The sequence below is a fragment of the Labrus mixtus genome, chromosome 17 (assembly GCF_963584025.1).
Source record: "Labrus mixtus chromosome 17, fLabMix1.1, whole genome shotgun sequence".
NCBI lineage: Eukaryota > Metazoa > Chordata > Actinopteri > Labriformes > Labridae > Labrus > Labrus mixtus.
In genome coordinates, this window is record NC_083628.1 from 21,089,590 (window position 1) to 21,110,232 (window position 20,643).

The 20,643-nt window shown below is 39.7% G+C and overlaps 1 protein-coding gene across 2 annotated transcripts; it reads right to left on the reverse strand.

The window, feature by feature from the left end:
- Positions 1 to 731: 731 nt before the first annotated feature.
- On the reverse strand, positions 732 to 7,141 carry parm1 (prostate androgen-regulated mucin-like protein 1). 2 transcript variants are annotated; one of them, XM_061061394.1, is made up of 4 exons: positions 6,990 to 7,141; positions 4,630 to 5,253; positions 1,862 to 1,940; positions 732 to 1,425 (listed from the first exon to the last, which is right to left on the reverse strand). In XM_061061394.1, the coding sequence occupies exons 1-4, from the start codon at positions 7,021 to 7,023 to the stop codon at positions 1,350 to 1,352; spliced, it is 813 nt and encodes a 270-aa protein (XP_060917377.1). In that variant the 5' UTR covers positions 7,024 to 7,141; the 3' UTR covers positions 732 to 1,349. The 2 variants fall into 2 exon arrangements, with proteins under 2 accessions (XP_060917377.1, XP_060917378.1); XM_061061395.1 differs by having other exon boundaries at positions 1,862 to 1,963.
- Positions 7,142 to 20,643: the final 13,502 nt, after the last annotated feature.

Consider the following 20,643-nt stretch of genomic DNA (forward strand, 5'->3'; position numbering starts at 1 on the left):
TTGGGGCAGCTATCATGTTTTATCCTTGCTTCAGTATTCTTTATCCAGATAACAGAGAGGACGGTGTCAACCGTTTATGGTCTCCAACTAAATGTTTTACATTGCAAAAATGGTCATGGAAAAATGTCAATATGGCTGCCGAAATAGAGAATTTTCTATGGGTTGTTTTCTTAAACAAAATATTCACTAAAGGCACATTTTACACTTTTTTTTAAAAAATAGTTAAACAATTCAGGTGTAGCTGGCCCTCTTCTCAGCTTTGATCTCCTACTACATGTGCTGCAGACAGTGCTGTGAACAATGGAGTTTATGCTTGAAACTGAATGATTTTTTAAAATCACCTGAAACATTGTTTTGTGTTTTTATAATGACTCAATAAAAATTGTTAATGGCATTGATCGAAAAACTCATGATGCGATACCATAGTACCTTCTTCTTCTGCTTCTTCTTCTGCTTCTACCTCTTCTTCTTCCTCCATATAAAGCTAAAATGTGAATCTCATTTTGGCACCAGATAAAATCCAGAGGATCCCCAAAGGCAGTAGATTTCTGTCTCTTGGAAAAGGTGGTAATCCAAAAAATTGTTTTCTGTATCATATCCACTAGCATGAATTAAAAAGCATAATCAAGGTTTAAGTATGCTGATATTTTTCTAAACATGTTTTTTTTTATTGAGAATGCATCCTAAAGTGGATTTCCTCTTCCCTCTAAACAACCATCAAACATTATGGCTTTCTTTCATTGTTCATTTTTATTGCACCAACATTTTGATACAAATATTTCACACAATGAGATTCATTCAAAAGCAAGAAAAAAACAATATCATATTAAATACTGAGGGAGCCAAAATAACACCAGAAAAGTGTCTTGAAGAAAACACTTCTGGGATGTTTCTTAATAAAATAATTGTTGTATAAATGTATTCATTTGGTTCCTCCACGGGAGAGGAGCAGGAGAGGAATCAGTGTTATGCTCAAGGACACTTCGGCAGAATGAAAAGCAAGGGTCTCCTGTTTAAGACCAGAATCTTTCTCTGCTCCTCTACACCATCCACTTCTTCAAATTAACATATGAGAAGCACACATAGTTTAAACTAATGATTGAAATCTCAGACACTTCCCACAAATACGTCTTCATCCAGGGTTATTGTTGCCATTTAAACTAACATGAGCAGCATTAGTATATGTTGCCTAAAAATGTCCCTGCTTACCAGCCACAAGGCCTTCTAGCCACATGCTAATAATCACACTTTTAAAACGTGTCCACCCTGAACTCATTTCAAACACACCAACACGCACACAGTTTGGGTTAAGGGGGTCACTTCTAAAGTTTAAAGTCCAAAGTTCAGTCTTAAGGATCATACATGGGGTTGCTGAAGTGTCCTAATGCACCGTTGTTGTCCAGAAGAGGTCCGTAGGATCTACGCCTGAAATGTCAAATAAATAGAGAGGTTAGAGGAGAAATTAAGTCAAATGGAGAAAATAAAATCAAAAAATGAAATCTTTCTTATATATTCACTAACAAAGATTAGATGATAGGAGTTGGGGTTAGGTTTAATTTTAGGAATGTTTAAAAATTTGGTAATATTCATAAATATATTGAACGCTTTCTATGCAAGTACGTGCAAAAAAGTCCAATACAATTACCAACGCCAATAACCACAAAGTCACAGAATGGGTGGCTAAGCCCAGTACTTGTCATAGCAACGGTTCCACCTTTGTTTGAAGAAAAGATTGATCCGTTCATAGAATTTTAACATAATTCAAATATTTTGATAGGACCCTTAGCTGGGTGGATCCATTCTTTATGAATTTACAACCAACATACTTTTGTACAAGTATAGATATAAGTTCTGGACTCACCGGATCTTGTAGTAGTAAATCCCAGCCATCACTAGGACGACGATTGCGATGAAAATAATAAAAATGACTGCAACACTTCCTGGAGAGTGAGAGAAAGAAAATCTGTAATGGTAACCATCATGTTTGTTTTAGCCCTACAATTTTTCTTTCTACAACACTGTTTTCTTTTTATGTATTGGTATAATTTTGGTATAGCAGGTGTATTAAATCACAATCCAGGGTTTTTCCTAAATACAGAAACTTTTGATTCCTCCCAAAGAAGAATCCCCGCAATTCGGAATTATAAGAACAAAAATTTCGAATAGCTATCCAAATCTTTTCTGAATATAGAATTTATCCAACAGCCATAGAACAAGCAACACAAAACTTTTATATATGGTCGACTCTCAGCCCTAATTCATCCTATTCCAATTCATGCTACAGTACATAAGCACTGTTTTGAGTGGACTTGAACGCTCGGCTGTTAAGCTACTGTAATGCTCAATCTGTCTCTAAAAATGACCCATTTAATCCAATTCATAACTTAATTCCAATTCAGTATTATGTTTGATTCTGGTGGTAATTAAGGGTGATGATTTCATGAGATCATTTTATGAAATAGCAAGGATCAAAAGAAAAATCCATAATTCTTTTTGTCATAGGATGTGCTAGACTTATTGCCTTACATGTACCCATACTGATCATGCTAACTTGGCATTAGCTGCCCTCAATGCTCATTGTGATCATGAATGGCCCTGCAATCCATCTAAAACCAAATAGACAGAATAACCCTGCGAACTATGAAATCTTTGTCATTTTTTGCAAAATTTCACACAAACTAAAATAATTTCAGATGTATCACACGCCATGCTGATTCAACATCCAGTAAGACTGCGTGTCAATAACAATAGAAACATGCCAGAAACCCAACAAAATAATTTGTTTTGTTTGTGCCAAGCGGGAGGTTCATGAGTTTGCATTTCACCTCATTGTTACCTGATTGGTCCGACCCATACAGCACTACGCTGGCCTCCACTGATAATACATCTCTGTGGTACTGGCTTTAATCTTCTTCTGGTAAATCTCTAACTGTGTCAGACAGGACTTGATGACCACTTTGCCAAGATAAAATAATTCCTTTTCCTGAATCCTGATTGCTCAAACTGACCTTTGAGCTCAATAAGTAATCTCCTGGTTAGAAACTGGGTCAAGCACCCTCCTAAAGCTGTTTGTGTAGCTGCTTGGGTATGTACAGTAAGATTGTACAGGGAAGGATATTCATATAGCTGTCACACAACAAATCAGTCTTCTAACAATCAGTCTGCACTTTTTAGAATAACATCAAACATCTTTGATGACCCCAGAAATAACAACACGTGAATTCTGAAGAAATTAATGCAACACTTACTAGAAAAAGCTATTTCAATACTGCCTTTTAGATAATATGGCACATTTTTCAGCAGTAAACCAAAAAACGACTTTCCAACAAAGTCCTATAACTATAGGAAAAAACTGAAACCCTTCAGGAAACGTATGTGGGATCCCAGTCAGTATTTCTTCCTATTAAGTTTTGATATCAGGGTCAAATTTCAGTTCCAGCCGAGTTAAAAGAGCATGCTTTTGGCTTAAGCGATTTCCTTTTTAACATAACATACTGTAACCAAGGAGCTGTGACGTTCACAACCCATAGATGTCATAAAAGTTCTGAGTGTTTTATCAGATCTAATGGTTAATGACGGCATGAAGGACAAAGTTCCTTTCCAGAAAAATAGATAAAAACTGCTGCCGTAGAGGCTTACTTAAGAGCATTTAAACAAAAAAGAAAATCAGCAATAATTAGTGGTAGAAAAGAGTTGTAAGGGTTGCTTAAAGTGTCCTTACAGGAGGAAGCCAATAAGCTTCTTGTCACAGTTTTTTCATCTAGTGACAGTTCTGTAACAAGTGGCTCATCCTGCTGCAATAACTGACATGGTGAAAATGACTGAATGTCACAGGAAACAGGTCAGTTGTTCTAATGTTTTGTAAATGATGAAATAAGCGGTGAAAGAGCTAGCAGACAACCTTTGCTATTGAAATGGCTGCTCATGATTTCACTCCTTTTGTCTTTCAAAATACAGTATACCAGAGCTAAATGGCAATCAGACAGAAATGTTCCCTGCATAACTCAGCTTTGTCAAACATTTCAGTGACACAGGTTGAATCAGTGGTCAAACCTGAAACAGTCCGATTTAAAACAAGATAGACCCTTGGTTTAAATTTTGCTGCTAAGCAGAGCAATGCCTGCTGTTACAGTCATCTGGCAAGGCTCTGGCAAATCAAATACATGCAAAATCTTCCAGATGCTAATATTAAGTTTGAATTTTAAAGCCAAATAACTAGCATGGGAAATTCTTCAATTTCTCTCAGCATCAGATACAACTTTCAGAGAGGTTTTTTTTAGCACATTAACATTAACATTGAGAGTTATAAGGGACATTTCTTTACAACTTTTGGGATTGCATTTTGAGGGTCCCTAAAGCATGGACTCCAGGGACTTTGTTGATGTAACGACTTTTCCTGCATTGGTAACGCCGATAGAAGTATCCGCTTATTTTGTACATGATCTTAACGTCTACTTGAGGATATGGCAAACATTTGGAACATTCACTGGTTTATGACCAGATAACTGTAAAACTAATGAGATGATCAGCTGTATTTTGTGTTTAGACTTCAATTCATTATCATAATTCATTTAAACTGATTTCAAATATTTCATTAACAATTCAGAGAATACAAATATTTGTGCATACCTGAGCTCAGTCCCTCTGACTTGTGTCCATCTTGTTCCAGTGTGACTGTTTGGGTTGTCCTGGTGGTGGTTGTCCTAGTGGTGGTGGGACTGGTGGTGGTGATCTTTTGAGTGGTTACTGAAGGGCTGTTGGTTTGTGTTGTACTTGATGTCATGCTGGTATGGGTTGTGCTGGAAGATTGAGTTGTCCTAGTGGTGATGGGACTGGTGGTGGGGATCTTTTGGGTGTTGTCAGTGGGGCTGTTGGTTTGCGTAATACTTGAGGTCATACTAGGAATGGTTGTACTGATTGATTGGGTAGTCCCGGTCAGACTGTTTGTTTCGTTATTGGTGGTGGTGTTGTTTTGTGCAGTGGTGGTGGGAATCCTGTTGGAGTTAGTGGTGCCGGTGGAAATCTCACTTTGTGTAGTGCCAGGGGTCATACTGGTGGATTGGGTGGTGTCGGCGGTGCTGTTGGTTTGTGTAATGATGGTTGAGCTAGGAGTGTTGATGCTGGTGCTAGGGTCTTGGGAAGAGGAGGTTGAGCTATCTTTTGTTCCCGAAGTGACTTCCTCAGTGCTGGTCACTGAGGAAGATGTGGTGTCTATGCTCAGTACAGGTGTTGTTGCACAGCACAACAGCAGACCTATAATTAATGAAAAAATAAATGTGTTATTGTCTATGCAATATCCTACTGTAACTCATTTCAACTCATATGTTGCTTCTCTCTGTCAGATCCTGTCCATAGACATATAGTCCATGGTTGCCACAATTTCTATACTTTAGTACTATTGAAAACCACATTTTAAAATGATACACTCCCAGTTATATTATTGTAAAATACCAAAGCTTTAACAAAACAACAACTACAAATCATCAGCCAAACAACATTGGCGGTTAAGTATGTACTGTGTAACTTTGCATGTCACAAACCAGGTTGAAAAGGTGTCCCAAGAGTGTTATTTTATATCGCCAAATTGAACACAGCCAATTACACAAACATGCAGAAAGTTATACAGATGACAGTTGATATGGCAGTTGTTGGGACATGCGTGCACCCTTGGTATTATTTCTTCCTGTTTCAAAGCAGAGTTTCATCATCAGTGTTTCGATAAACAGGAAGTCAAAATAGCATGACACACTTAAAGCATCCCACCGTTTCGGTACTCTGTTCAAAGTGAAGCAAGACACTCTCTGAAATGCTCTCTATATACAGGCATGATGAAGAACTAAGTCAAGCTCTGCATTAAGGTTTGCAAAATGATTAATACCACGTTTTAAAAGGAACAAAAAGATTGATAGAATTGAAAAGTAGCAAAGCTTTGGAAAACCACAGACCTTCAGTCATAGTTTTAAACCCAAGACTGCCATTAGCAAAAGAGAGAGAGCACTGTCTTAATAGAACAAAAACATTGGCAATGAAACGTTTTTGGGCGATTTAATCAGTGTGCAGGAGTTTGCCTGAAATTTTTGGTAATCAAAAACAAGAAATGACTCAATATTAGGTACCTAGGACTTGTATTTTTGTTACAATGGTAACGAAACGGGTATGAAAATGGTTATTTTTTAGTCCCAGTGTATAGTTCTAGTATTGTGACAACTTTAGCCTTGCAAAACCGGCACATGTCCTTAGGTACCCTTACATGATTCCAGCTGTTGTGGGTCACAGACAGCCCCAGTTTGGAACAAAATAGAGAACTCCCTTAAGTATGTTAAAGATGTAGTATTTATTAATTCACTGCTTTCTTTCGGCTTTAATCATCTCTCATTCACACCCATGTTAGTGAGACCTGAGGGCGCCTGCAAAAATGAATATAGGAACATGTAAGACCTGCATGTAAAACATGTATCTGATAGTTTTGAGGTAAAACCTTCACAGATTTCAAAACAGCAAGTCAAAGAAGAAAAAAAAACAGATTAAAAAAATTAAATTAAAAAACCTCAGTAAATTGTGAGAACTAGAGGAAATGATACTTACCCTCATCATGATCAAGAGAGCAGGCCTAGTGAAGGTAACTATTTTTGACAACATTTTTTGTTGAAAGTTCTTAACTACAACTGTGAAATCTGCCTTGAAACAGGTGTTACGCTTTATTAAACAGGAAATGTATCAACCAAACAGGAAATAAAATAACAGTCTGAGAGTATTAAGAATTTACATAGAAGTTAAAGTGATTTACAGTTTTTTACCTGCCTTATTCCTCCTAAGCCCATCCTACCCACTATTAATCTTAACACTAGTTATAGCATCTTTTAGCACTATCAGTAATTTTCTTCAATATCTGAACTATTTTACGTACTAAAAAAAAATAGCATTAAACAGACAGACTTTCAAGCTAGTCACCAAATGACAAAAAAACATGCATTGATTGAGTTACTCACATGTTATCAGAGTTTGTAGGCCGACCCTCCCCATTGTGTTCCTCTTACTGTAAACCTCAACAAACACGTGTGTAGCTGAAGCGCTGTGCTCTGCGCTCCCTGAGGACAGCTGTAGTGTGTGTGGCTGCCGCTGCCTGTAGGTGACTAATCAGAAGAGCCTGGGGGCGAGGCTACGTGATGACTTCACATTCAAACCTTACAGAGCAGATTGCATAAGGCTTTGAGAAGATAGGAGGAAGTTAGATTGTAGGGGACACACTTACTGGTAATATCCCTTAAAGTTAACTCTGTTAGAGTTTGTATTACTGGTTTGCTACATGTAAGAGATTATGTTGGAACTGGTATGATCAATATCCATATGCATTTAGGATTAACTATGATAGCATGCAGTGAGTGCAGGATTTATTTAATATTTTACCTCTTTCATCATCCTCATTAATGTCACATTTCCAAACTGGTTAATACGTTTGTTGTAATACATCGATTTCCATATTTATGTACATGTATTTTCTTGGGTTTTATTATAATTCAATCAGTGTTATCTTGGTTGTAGTTAATAATATATTCCAGCAGAGAGCAGCACTCGCATTCAGAAAGTGGCTTCGGCTTTTCAGGCATCAAATAGATTTAACAATAAGTAGTATCACCATATTCAGATAATCTGAGGTTATGAAACAAAATAAATCACTTAAGATCTGATGCACAGATTCAGCCATTCCTATTCCCAAAGAGAAACATATTTACATAACTTCATTGGACCAGGGGTTCCCAGACTTTACCATGCCATGGACCCCTCGTAGCGTTAGCCTCTGGTGAGGACCCCCCTCTTATGAAATGTCTTCAAAGGAGAGGATACAATGACCTTACTTCATGATCAGACATTAAGGAAATATGCTTTTGTTGAAGTGCTGGCTTCTCTGACAACAATGCAGCAGCCAGTATGTCCCATTAAGTTTAGATTCCGGTCCTGAATGCTCTGTTTTTGTTTGGACCAGAGAAGGTAGGCGGTTTTAAGGCACCCTCACATCCCTGTTTTGGACGCCCCCTCGGTTTGCCAGGAAAACAACATACCAGCACTAGTAGCAGCGATGGAAGCAGGCAACTGTACTGGTTCAAATATAACTGATTCTTCTCCTAATATCCTCTGCATCCAGTTTTCTTATAACAAACACAGAAATAATCTCAGGATGTTTGAAGTTAGCACTATGAAACTTCATACCTGAGTACTTAGAGATGCAAACCTTTTTAAGCATTAATAAATGACACACTCTAACCACTGAGCTAATCTGGTGCCCCAGTGAAATTTGTATTTTCCACACAAAAAAATTGAATAAATAAGTTTGTAAAATCTCAGAAAGTATTTTGAATGGCGTTTTCCTGAGGTAAGACGTGACATAAAAAAACAATGTGGAAGTAGCGGCCGAAGCAACAGAGTCCGCTACACGACGCTATAATATTTGTCTTTATATCAATGCTATGTGTAATCCAATGGAATGACAACATCCACAAAAGAGAGGAGAACAACATACTGATGAACAGAAAACATAATGCAGCCGTTTAATTACGTGCACGGAGATCGTAGTGGTCGCGTGCAGACACTTTATGCACCGTACGGTAACGCTAAACTGGGCCGGAAGTAACATCCGATGCTTGGTTGCAAAGAATTTTCCTCGATGATTTTTTGTCCTCAAATTATTTGAGTTAATCGAGGAATCGTTTCAGCCCTATGTGTGTGTGACTGTATGTGGAGCTCCCACTGTGCACTGTGAATTCACAGACTGGGCCACCAAAATAACGTTGTTGCGGAATCAATATGAATGTCTTAAAGGGCCCATATTATGCTTTTTCTGGTTTTATATGCTCTTTATTGTGTTTTCTAAGTGTCCTGTGCATGTTTAGCACATCTATGTGCAAAAATTCAAAGTCTGCATAAACGCGTCTTCTCCTACGTCCTCCTGTTAGCTGCAGCATTAGCTGCATGTAACGCTCGGTCCCGCCCCCCTCGAAAACAATTTGCCAGTGTGACATCTTGTCAGTGGTTTATCACTGATCTAAGCCCATTGGCTCGTTGTGGCAAGCCCAGCAGCTCATGTTGGAGGCCCGTTAACTTCTGTAGCACGCCCACGATATGCCGTAGCCTGCGGTAGCACAGTAGTAGCACAGTAGTGCTAAGGTGCTAATGTTTATGCTCCCCTCGGAGCCAAAGTGGCTGCATTCCCAATATGCTAAAATGGGCGTGACATTTCCGAGAACCGTGCTGAGCCACTGACCAATTACGGCAGAGCCGACAGGCCGACCAATCAGATCAGACTTGGCACACGTGGGGACTCTGAACGTGGGCACTTCAGAGCCTTAGAGAGAGAGTCAGAAGCGAGCCGGTGCATGGAGCGGCAGTACATGAAAACAGACACTTTTTTCAAACTTTAGCTATTGTGAACATACTTTAGTAGGTACATAGATTAAATATATGAACCCCAAAAAGGGCATAATATGGGCTCTTTAAGGCGTTATGACAGCTGAGCTTTGTGCGCTGTTTAAGAATTGCACAATGACAAAATCTTTTACCTTTTTTTTGCTTTGGGTCAACATACCTGCTGTGTTAAGAGAGCTGCTGTTGATGCTGCTGCTGTCAGCTGTGGCGGCTGTGATTGTGGTTGGTCCATTCTGTGTTACAGATGTTAGGTCAAGAGATGAAGAGGTTGTGGGATCAGTGGTAGTAATGGTTGCATCCCTGGTGGGATTAGCTGAATATGTAACGGTTACATCAACATATGAAAGGTCAGGTTGAGGAGATGGAGGCTGTGCTGATGTGGTCGGTGCTGCTGATGAAGGTTCCTTCATCACCTCCATCTTCTTAGACTTTGAAGGCAGAACAACTGCAGAGGTTTGTGGTAGACTTGAATACAGTGATGAAGCTGAGGTTGACGTTGGTGCGATGGTTGAGGCTGCTGTCTGTCCTGTTGGAGAACAGGAGAATAGAAATCACAAAACAAAGTTAACAGTGCAACTGACAATCACTGGCTGTACTATGGATGATTGACATTTCATTTCCTACAAAGCATGACCAATACTTTGACTGATTATTGTTTATTAAAGAGGTATTCATATATATATCTGCCATTAGGTCTTTGCCTCAAATTTTAAAACAGACACCATAGAGGATGTTCAACAAACATTGTCATATGTATTAAACAACTAAAAGCACTTTGAGTTTCTAGAAATTCTAAGTTGGGAAAAGGCCATGCAGTGATGGAAAGGATATATCGAAAATACTGAATTTAAAAGTTATTATGGAATTTTTGGACGTGAGATGTTCCAAAGTGTTCACTACCTTATTCATTGCATAGCTGTCTGGTTTTGTGCACTTGGTTTAGGTGGTTTTGTTTTACTTAGCAAATGTTAGCATGCAAACACACTATCCTAAGGTGGTTTACATTATTGCTGCCAACTATTGGCAAGTTGACGTCCGATGCTTCGATGCAAAGAATTTTCCTCGATGATTTTTTGTCCTCAAATTATTTGAGTTAATCGAGGAATCGTTTCAGCCCTATGTGTGTGTGACTGTATGTGGAGCTCCCACTGTGCACTGTGAATTCACAGACTGGGCCACCAAAATAACGTTGTTGCGGAATCAATATGAATGTCTTAAAGGGCCCATATTATGCTTTTTCTGGTTTTATATGCTCTTTATTGTGTTTTCTAAGTGTCCTGTGCATGTTTAGCACATCTATGTGCAAAAATTCAAAGTCCGCATAAACGCGTCTTCTCCTACGTCCTCCTGTTAGCTGCAGCATTAGCTGCATGTAACGCTCGGTCCCGCCCCCCTCGAAAACAATTTGCCAGTGTGACATCTTGTCAGTGGTTTATCACTGATCTAAGCCCATTGGCTCGTTGTGGCAAGCCCAGCAGCTCATGTTGGAGGCCCGTTAACTTCTGTAGCACGCCCACGATATGCCGTAGCCTGCGGTAGCACAGTAGTAGCACAGTAGTGCTAAGGTGCTAATGTTTATGCTCCCCTCGGAGCCAAAGTGGCTGCATTCCCAATATGCTAAAATGGGCGTGACATTTCCGAGAACCGTGCTGAGCCACTGACCAATTACGGCAGAGCCGACAGGCCGACCAATCAGATCAGACTTGGCACACGTGGGGACTCTGAACGTGGGCACTTCAGAGCCTTAGAGAGAGAGTCAGAAGCGAGCCGGTGCATGGAGCGGCAGTACATGAAAACAGACACTTTTTTCAAACTTTAGCTATTGTGAACATACTTTAGTAGGTACATAGATTAAATATATGAACCCCAAAAAGGGCATAATATGGGCTCTTTAAGGCGTTATGACAGCTGAGCTTTGTGCGCTGTTTAAGAATTGCACAATGACAAAATCTTTTACCTTTTTTTTGCTTTGGGTCAACATACCTGCTGTGTTAAGAGAGCTGCTGTTGATGCTGCTGCTGTCAGCTGTGGCGGCTGTGATTCTGGCTGGTCCATTTTGTGTTACAGATGTTAGGTCAAGAGATGAAGAGGTTGTGGGATCAGTGGTAGTAATGGTTGCATCCCTGGTGGGATTAGCTGAATATGTAACGGTTACATCAACATATGAAAGGTCAGGTTGAGGAGATGGAGGCTGTGCTGATGTGGTCGGTGCTGCTGATGAAGGTTCCTTCATCACCTCCATCTTCTTAGACTTTGAAGGCAGAACAACTGCAGAGGTTTGTGGTAGACTTGAATACAGTGATGAAGCTGAGGTTGACGTTGGTGCGATGGTTGAGGCTGCTGTCTGTCCTGTTGGAGAACAGGAGAATAGAAATCACAAAACAAAGTTAACAGTGCAACTGACAATCACTGGCTGTACTATGGATGATTGACATTTCATTTCCTACAAAGCATGACCAATACTTTGACTGATTATTGTTTATTAAAGAGGTATTCATATATGTATCTGCCATTAGGTCTTTGCCTCAAATTTTAAAACAGACACCATAGAGGATGTTCAACAAACATTGTCATATGTATTAAACAACTAAAAGCACTTTGAGTTTCTAGAAATTCTAAGTTGGGAAAAGGCCATGCAGTGATGGAAAGGATATATCGAAAATACTGAATTTAAAAGTTATTATGGAATTTTTGGACGTGAGATGTTCCAAAGTGTTCACTACCTTATTCATTGCATAGCTGTCTGGTTTTGTGCACTTGGTTTAGGTGGTTTTGTTTTACTTAGCAAATGTTAGCATGCAAACACACTATCCTAAGGTGGTTTACATTATTGCTGCCAACTATTGGCAAGTTGACGTCCGATGCTTCGATGCAAAGAATTTTCCTCGATGATTTTTTGTCCTCAAATTATTTGAGTTAATCGAGGAATCGTTTCAGCCCTATGTGTGTGTGACTGTATGTGGAGCTCCCACTGTGCACTGTGAATTCACAGACTGGGCCACCAAAATAACGTTGTTGCGGAATCAATATGAATGTCTTAAAGGGCCCATATTATGCTTTTTCTGGTTTTATATGCTCTTTATTGTGTTTTCTAAGTGTCCTGTGCATGTTTAGCACATCTATGTGCAAAAATTCAAAGTCTGCATAAACGCGTCTTCTCCTACGTCCTCCTGTTAGCTGCAGCATTAGCTGCATGTAACGCTCGGTCCCGCCCCCCTCGAAAACAATTTGCCAGTGTGACATCTTGTCAGTGGTTTATCACTGATCTAAGCCCATTGGCTCGTTGTGGCAAGCCCAGCAGCTCATGTTGGAGGCCCGTTAACTTCTGTAGCACGCCCACGATATGCCGTAGCCTGCGGTAGCACAGTAGTAGCACAGTAGTGCTAAGGTGCTAATGTTTATGCTCCCCTCGGAGCCAAAGTGGCTGCATTCCCAATATGCTAAAATGGGCGTGACATTTCCGAGAACCGTGCTGAGCCACTGACCAATTACGGCAGAGCCGACAGGCCGACCAATCAGATCAGACTTGGCACACGTGGGGACTCTGAACGTGGGCACTTCAGAGCCTTAGAGAGAGAGTCAGAAGCGAGCCGGTGCATGGAGCGGCAGTACATGAAAACAGACACTTTTTTCAAACTTTAGCTATTGTGAACATACTTTAGTAGGTACATAGATTAAATATATGAACCCCAAAAAGGGCATAATATGGGCTCTTTAAGGCGTTATGACAGCTGAGCTTTGTGCGCTGTTTAAGAATTGCACAATGACAAAATCTTTTACCTTTTTTTTGCTTTGGGTCAACATACCTGCTGTGTTAAGAGAGCTGCTGTTGATGCTGCTGCTGTCAGCTGTGGCGGCTGTGATTCTGGCTGGTCCATTTTGTGTTACAGATGTTAGGTCAAGAGATGAAGAGGTTGTGGGATCAGTGGCAGTAATGGTTGCATCCCTGGTAGACTGAGTTACATTCGTAGTAGCAGGTTGAGTAGATGTATGCAGCAGTGGAGCAGCTGCATTGAGTCCTGTTGGAGCACAAAAGATTAGCCTTCATGAAGTTAAAATTGAGACATTTTATCATTTATACATAGAATAGAATATAGAATATAGATTAATAATAGAAAGATAAGAGGAACCTAATTTTTTAGATGGGCCAATGCATAGACTGATATAGTTTATCTGTGAAATTAGATACTGGTTTGTATATTGTCCAATAGGTAACAACACATGTATATAACTCTCACAGTGAAGCGTTTTAAATGCTGCATTATACAGTAGGTTGATTAACCCTGACAATACAATGACTATGAAGAGTACAACATTATTCGGTTGACATCATCTACTTACATTAAAGAATTGTCAAACAGAAACTTACTTAAAAAATAAATGGCAGGAAATACACAATATAGTTGAGGAAGTTAGTAAAATGTTCATCGCCCCAAACTTTATAAATGTACCACGTTTTGTGCTTTCAGGAAAACTAACGATATTGGACATCTAACCTTGACCAATTATCAAACTAAAGATGACCGGACATGATGCCTTATACCAACCAGTGTTCAACAGAGAAAGAGTCATGTCAGGAGGAGACGTTAGCAGTATACCTGAGAGCGTTGAAGGGGCTGATATGTAGGCACAGCAGAACAGCAGCCGTGCAGAGTAGAAAGATATTTGTTAACTATTTTGAAAATATAACTTTTACAAATGAAGCTTTTGTAAATCAACAAAAAAAAATGATGCATAAGAGTGACTCTTGATCAATCAGTCAATCTTTATTTTTGTAGTGCTAATTCATAACAAGTGTTGTCTCAGGAGGACTCAGTGTGTGTGGAGTACACACACAAAAAGCACATGCAAATATAAAATTCCAGAGTTGACTGAAGAATTGAAAATACTTCTGGTATAAGTAGATATTGGATATGGATCCGTTTGCCAGTGTTGGTCACTTCAAGCCAAATCGTATCGTAGCAGAATAAAACTGAGAGGGAGGAGAAGGGTGTGTGTGTGTCTGTATTTTTAAGATGGAGATGAAAGTGTGACTGACGCTTTCAGGATGGGATGATCCCCCTATTTGTTGCAGCCAAATAAATATCATAACACAGGAATTAAAACAGCCTCTATCTACATCGTGAATTAAAACAAATACAGTATGATCATTTAAACATAATAATAACATTGTTTTTTAACTGAAGTTTTAAGGGTTTTTTTAAGCCATCAAATATTACGTTTAAATTCAGCACATCTTGAAATCCCTTTTAAGATTTCAAGAATTTTTACACTTTTTTGTCTCATTTTGTTATCATTAAAGAAAATATATATTTTTAAATATGTGTAACTATAGTGTAGGATTTAAATGTGCATCAAACTGCATTTTGAAAATCCGCTGAGAACCATAAAGCACTTAATAGTAACCCTGTACTAAAAATGATTGGACGTTCGTTGCCTTTAATACCTGAACGTAACTCTACTGTACATTTAATTTAATTTAATTTTTATTAAATATATTTTCAATATTTACAAGTTACATGCTGTTCTTTGAAGTCGGTATAAATCATGATTCTGTAAGAGTTATAATTCCAGATTCCACCTCCTGACTCTGTTGTGTCAGTGACCTGCTCAAACAGTGAGTTTCTGTTTCTCATGAAATGCCATTTTATCAGTCACACCACCAACTGTTCTGAAAGTCAAACTTCTACTGTCTGTTCTTTGGTTGTTAAAGGCACACTGACACAGAAGAACCTTTGTCAAGCCTTTGAGGGTTTTATTTATTTAAGAGTTAAAGTCAGTTAGTGAGAGGATTTTACTTTAAGTAAAATTTAAGTAAATTATTATTTTTTTTAGCTTTATTAATGTAGTTTTTGGTTTTACTTATTAAATATAATTATTATCATAAACATTTAAGATTAATAAAATAGTCCTGCAGTAATATTAAAGTGACTTTAACGGGACATTTTTAAAAATATTTTGCAGTGAATGTTGTCTTTACACTTAAAATAATGATCTGTTGTATCGTGATGAGAACAATTCTGGATTGATGAAGTATGAATAGATCATAAAGCCCCTACTTTGCAATAAAAAACTTTTGCTGCATACATTTCCCGGTATTTGTATCTTAATACGCTTTTTATACTATGGTCCAACTTGTTCACAAAAAATACTTACTTGTAATGATTTTTTTACTCATAATATTGTAATGTGTAACAAATCTGGGGTTTGCACCTGCAGATTTGTAGATTTTTTGTAGATTTATTTTCTCAAAGAATCCAAAATGTATATTTTTTTACACCAATGTCAGCAGCCTATAGCGATGAACATTCAAATACAGGTGCATACTTACATGTTAGCCGGGTGAGCGCTCTGCCCCTCATCACTTCGTGTCAGTGGAGTTCCTCAAATTGCAGACTTGTTGTGCAGCATGCAGCGCTGCACTCTCTGCTTCCTTTGGATAGCGTTAGTGTGTGTGGCTGACTGTGACTGTAGATGACAGATTATAAGAACCAGGGGGGTGAGGATAAATGATGGAGAACTGACTGTTTCATTTTCACTTTTTTTGACTATACAGGGACTTTTAGTTAAAGCAAAGAGTGGATACACAAGAACTGATAAAACAGAGTTAGTGCCAGCAGAGCATTGCAAAGGTGACTTGAAGGGAGTGTAATCAGGCCATCATCCAGACCAAAGATCCTTTAAGTTCTCTGTACAGCTAGAATGTATTTATATTCATATATTTACTCTTTATACATCCTTATACATCTTTATTTTTGTACATTTTCTGGGGGGAAAAGTAAACGATGCTTTGCATGTATTTCCTCCCCTCTCAAAGTGTGCTATCATGGGGGAGAGGTTTAGTGAATTAAACACAAAATAAATACAAGAAAAGAAGAAAGTGCTTTTAAAAATCTGCGTAGTACTGACTGTCATATGAAAAGCTGCTTCATTTCAATAACAGTATTTGTTTTCTTCCATCAGTGATGTCAACTTTACAAAAAATAAAAAATAAACCTTTCTGTTTATAAAATGTTCAACCTAGAAAACGTGACACACACCGTTCATTTAGCGGGTGTGTGTGTGTCTGTGAAATGGCTGCAGCTGCAACACATGCTGCATGCTGCGTGGTCAGATGAAACACAGAAGGAGGTGCGTGCGTTCAGGAGCTATATCTTGTATTTCTGGGACGTAGGAGAATCTTTATCAATTTGACTCAATCAATTTTAGGCAGCTAACTATTTGATCTAAATTAAAAAAAATAATCTTGAGAGAAAGATCTGCTAGATGTCATGCGATAGAAGCCAAGCAGCTTTAATATTTTGTGCATTCCTGGAATGCATCAGAAATGAAGTCGGCATCCTGTTGATATCTATGTATAGCACATTTCTAGTCTCCTGACTACTCAAAAGAGCTTTTACACCGCAGGTCACACCTACACATTCACACCCATTCACACCCTGATGGTAGAGGCTGCTATGTAGTGTCCATTAGTATATAATCCATTCATACACATTCATATGCCGCCAATGACGCAGCGGGAGCAACTTGGGGTTAAGTGTCTTGCCCAAGGATAGGTTGATTGGTCGCACCAGCTGAGACTTCCAGTTGTTCATGAATTTTTTAATTTTGTGTATTTCATGTTTTTTAGGTTTTAATAATTAGTTCATAGACCTGTTTGTTCTTGAGAGGAGGACGACTCTGTGGATATTTGGTCACTGATGAAAATAATGAACCATGTCTTCAGTGCCTGACATACCGTTCCTCATCCTTTGCCTTCAAAGAGTCTGTCTGAAAAGGTACACACATATTTCCTCTTGTTCAGACATTATCACATACAACCCCTCCGCTCTTTAACGACTGCAGGCTTCTTTTACGTTTAGGCGAGGACGAGATGCTGACGTGGGTGTTGGCCTTTTGAACGTTCAGCTAAGGACTAAAAAGAGGGAGTTACAGCAATCTGAATGTGGACATAACCACATCAGTCGCTGACGTATCAAATTTCATTAGAAATGAAACTGAGAAAGCTTCATAATACGCCATCAAGCATTGGGCTGTAGTGCGTTTGGCGTCAAGATGCCTTTTATTTTATTTTTTTACTGAATGCTCCAAGGCTTTATTTAAATATGATCACTGATTTATTCATATATTTGTACTTTTTATTTGTATCTGTAGGTCAATATTTAGCCTTTATTAATTCATGAGCCAGAAGAGAGCAGCATGTTTCTTTAAAATGTGGCCTAGATAGATTTTAGAGAGTAGTAGATTAAAAAAGCATATTTAAGTACCTAAGGATAAAACATTAAAAATAAATCTGCTGTTTCAAAATATTGATACTCCATTTGTCTTTGAAATCGTTTTAGAGAAATCTTTTTTTTTTTTTTTAAACAGTTACTTTTTGCATATTTCAAATACTTAAATGTAAGCAGGATAGAAGATTTTGGTAGTGTGTGTGTGTGTGTGGGGGTACAGAAAATGTTTCACCCACAAGGGTGGCGGGGGGGCGAAACCACCGCCCTGAATATCTCCAGTTCAAATACACTGGAAAAGATAAACAGTTATATTTTCCAGTGTATTTGAACTGGAGATATTCCTAGAGACTTATTTCTAGAGGTGGGTGGGAAAATCAATACAGCCTAGAATCGCAATATTTTGTGTGGCGATATTATATCGCCTCATAGCCACGAACTATCGATATTTTAGAAGAAAAAAAGTCATGTTCAAGTTGGATTAGACTGAAATATCAACAGATCAGATTGTGATGTTCATGCAGCCTTTCACAGGGTGTGACTTTTATCACAGTGTTCGGTTTGGTCAGTCTGTGGGCTTGACTCCTCTTCTGTGGAAATAAAAAGAAGTGAGATGAAGAGACTGAGAATGTTTCTCGTATTTGACCGAACAGTTCTTGATTTAGTTTAGTTTTGTGGACAAAATATGCAGTTAAAGAAGGCACACAGAGCAGTAAATTAACAACAGTGCAAGTAGACGAAACATTTTATCCTAAATATAAAGTGTCAATTTAAATATAACTTAAAGCTTAACCTTAACTTAAAAATATTGATGAGTTGATGAACTGGACAGCCCTGGGAACAAAGGTTGCTCTTCTCCTTTGTGTCCTGCAGCAAGGACGGCGAAGCCGGCGTCCTGAGGGGAGCCACTCAAACGCTGGGAAGAGAGCGTGTGATGGGTCCTGCATGATCCGACCTGCTAGCCTGATTGTCTGTTGCTCATAGATCGATGTCAGAGTCCTTACAGGTAGTCCAATGATCTTAGAGCAGATTGTGACCGTGCTCTGCAGGCGGTTTCTGTTCTGGAGGGTGGTGGAGTGGAACCAGCAGGTTATAGAAAATGTAATAATGCTCTCAATGAAGGAGTAGTAGAAGGTCAGAAGAATGTTCTTACTGACTCCAAAGGAATTGAGCTTCCTTAGGAGGTATTTTCGCTGCTGACATTTCCTGAGAATCTCCTCGGTGTTGGAGGAGAATTTCAGCAGGCTGTCGAAGATGGTACCCAGGTACTTATACTCCTCTACTAGTTCGACAGGATTCCCATGGATTGTGGTGATTGCAGCTGCAGCCAGTTCCCTCTGCTTGTTGGAGAAGGTCACCACCATGTCTTTGGTCTTGCTCACGTTCAGTTTGAGGCAGGAGCTGTCACACCACTCCACAAACTCCTGAAGAACTGGTCCATGGTGCTGAGAGGGGCCTGACAGCAGAGACAGGAGAACTGTGTCGTCCGCGTACTTCACCAGGTGACAGTTTGGCTGTGTGGTTCTGCAGTCATCGGTGTAGAGGATGAAGAGCAGAGGTGAGAGCATGCAGCCCTGAGGGGAGCCAGCTGAGGTGTGTTGGAGGTTGGAGAAGGTGTTGTTGACCAGAACTCTCTGTGATCTGTTGGTCAGAAAGTCCAATGTCCACAGGATAAGCTGGTCGTTCAGATGGAAGCAAGTTGAAAGTTTGTCAGCCAGGATGTGAGGCTGCAGGGTGTTGAATGCAGAGGAGAAGTCTGCAAACAGGAGTCTGGCTGAGGTGTTGGGGTGCTCCAGGTGTTTTTGAACAGTGTCTATTATGAATGTTTTTGCATCATCGACACCTCTGCCTGCACGATAAGCAAATTGTAGCGGGTCCATCTGGGAGTCGGTTTCTCTGATGATGTGTTGTTTTATGATCCTCTCCATGGCCTTCATCACCAGAGACGTGAGGGCCACAGGCCTGAGGTCATTCAGTGATTTGGCGGGGCTTTTCTTGGGGATGGGGATAACTGTGGAGTGTTTCCACAGTTGGGGGACTATGCTGCTGTCCATAGAGCTCTGGAACAGGGTCTGAAACACGCCCCCTGGCTGCTCGGCACAGTGCTTCAGGATGCGGCCACTGATGTTGTCTGGACCAGGTGAGCTGCTCTCCCTTGTCCTCCTCAGGGCTCTCACCACATCCTCTCTGCTGAAGGTGAGTGCAGAGTCACTGGGCTTGAGCATGGACACTGTTTCTTCCAGCTGTGTGGTGTTGTCCTTCTTGAATCTGGTGTAAATTGAGTTGAGATCGTTGGGGAGAGAAGTAGAGCTGCTGTCTGCAACCTCGATAGTTTTGATGTTGGTAGCAGCAGTGTTCACAGCAGCCATGTTTTTGAGGCCCTGCCAAGCTGAGCGGAGGTTCCCCTGTGTGAATTTTTCCTCCACTTTGTTCTTGTACTTGAGTTTGGCAGTTTTTATAGCGTGCTTGACTTCTCTGTTTACCTCCTTTTTCTCCATTTCGGAGCCGGTGAAGAAGACCCTTTTCTTCTTGTTGAGGACCTCCTTGAGCTCTTTGGGGATCCAAGGTTTATTGTTGGGGTAGATTGTGACTGTTTTGGAGGGGATGATGTTGTCCACACAGAAGGAGATGTACGATGAAACAGTGTCCACATGCTCATTAATGTTGTTGGAGGGGGCTAAGAGATTATCCCAGTCAGTGGATTCAAAGCATCCTTGTAGTGTAAGAATGCTTTCGTTGGTCCACTGCTTGATGTTCTTGACAACTTTCTTAACCCTCTTTATTACAGGAGTATATGCTGGAGCAAGCAGGATGGCATGGTGGTCAGCAGAGCCAAGAGGGGGGAGAGCAACAGATCTGTATGCGTTAGGAACTGAACCATAGCATTTATCCAGTGTCTTCCCCAGGCGGGTGCTGCATGTAATGTACTGCTGGTAGCCTTTTAGTGCTTTTTCAGGATAGCAATGGTTGAAAGCTTAAGCTTTATCGCAATATA

What these genes read in the sequence shown, in the direction of transcription:
- parm1 (XM_061061394.1), bottom strand. Translation starts at nt 7,023, where the DNA reads ATGGGGAGGGTCGGCCTACAAACTCTGATAACAT. An exon ending in CCTACAAACTCTGATAACAT is followed by an intron (nt 5,254 to 6,989) that starts GTGAGTAACTCA and finishes CATTAATTATAG; the next exon opens with GTCTGCTGTTGTGCTGTGCA. An exon ending in ATTTACTACTACAAGATCCG is followed by an intron (nt 1,426 to 1,861) that starts GTGAGTCCAGAA and finishes TTGACATTTCAG; the next exon opens with GCGTAGATCCTACGGACCTC.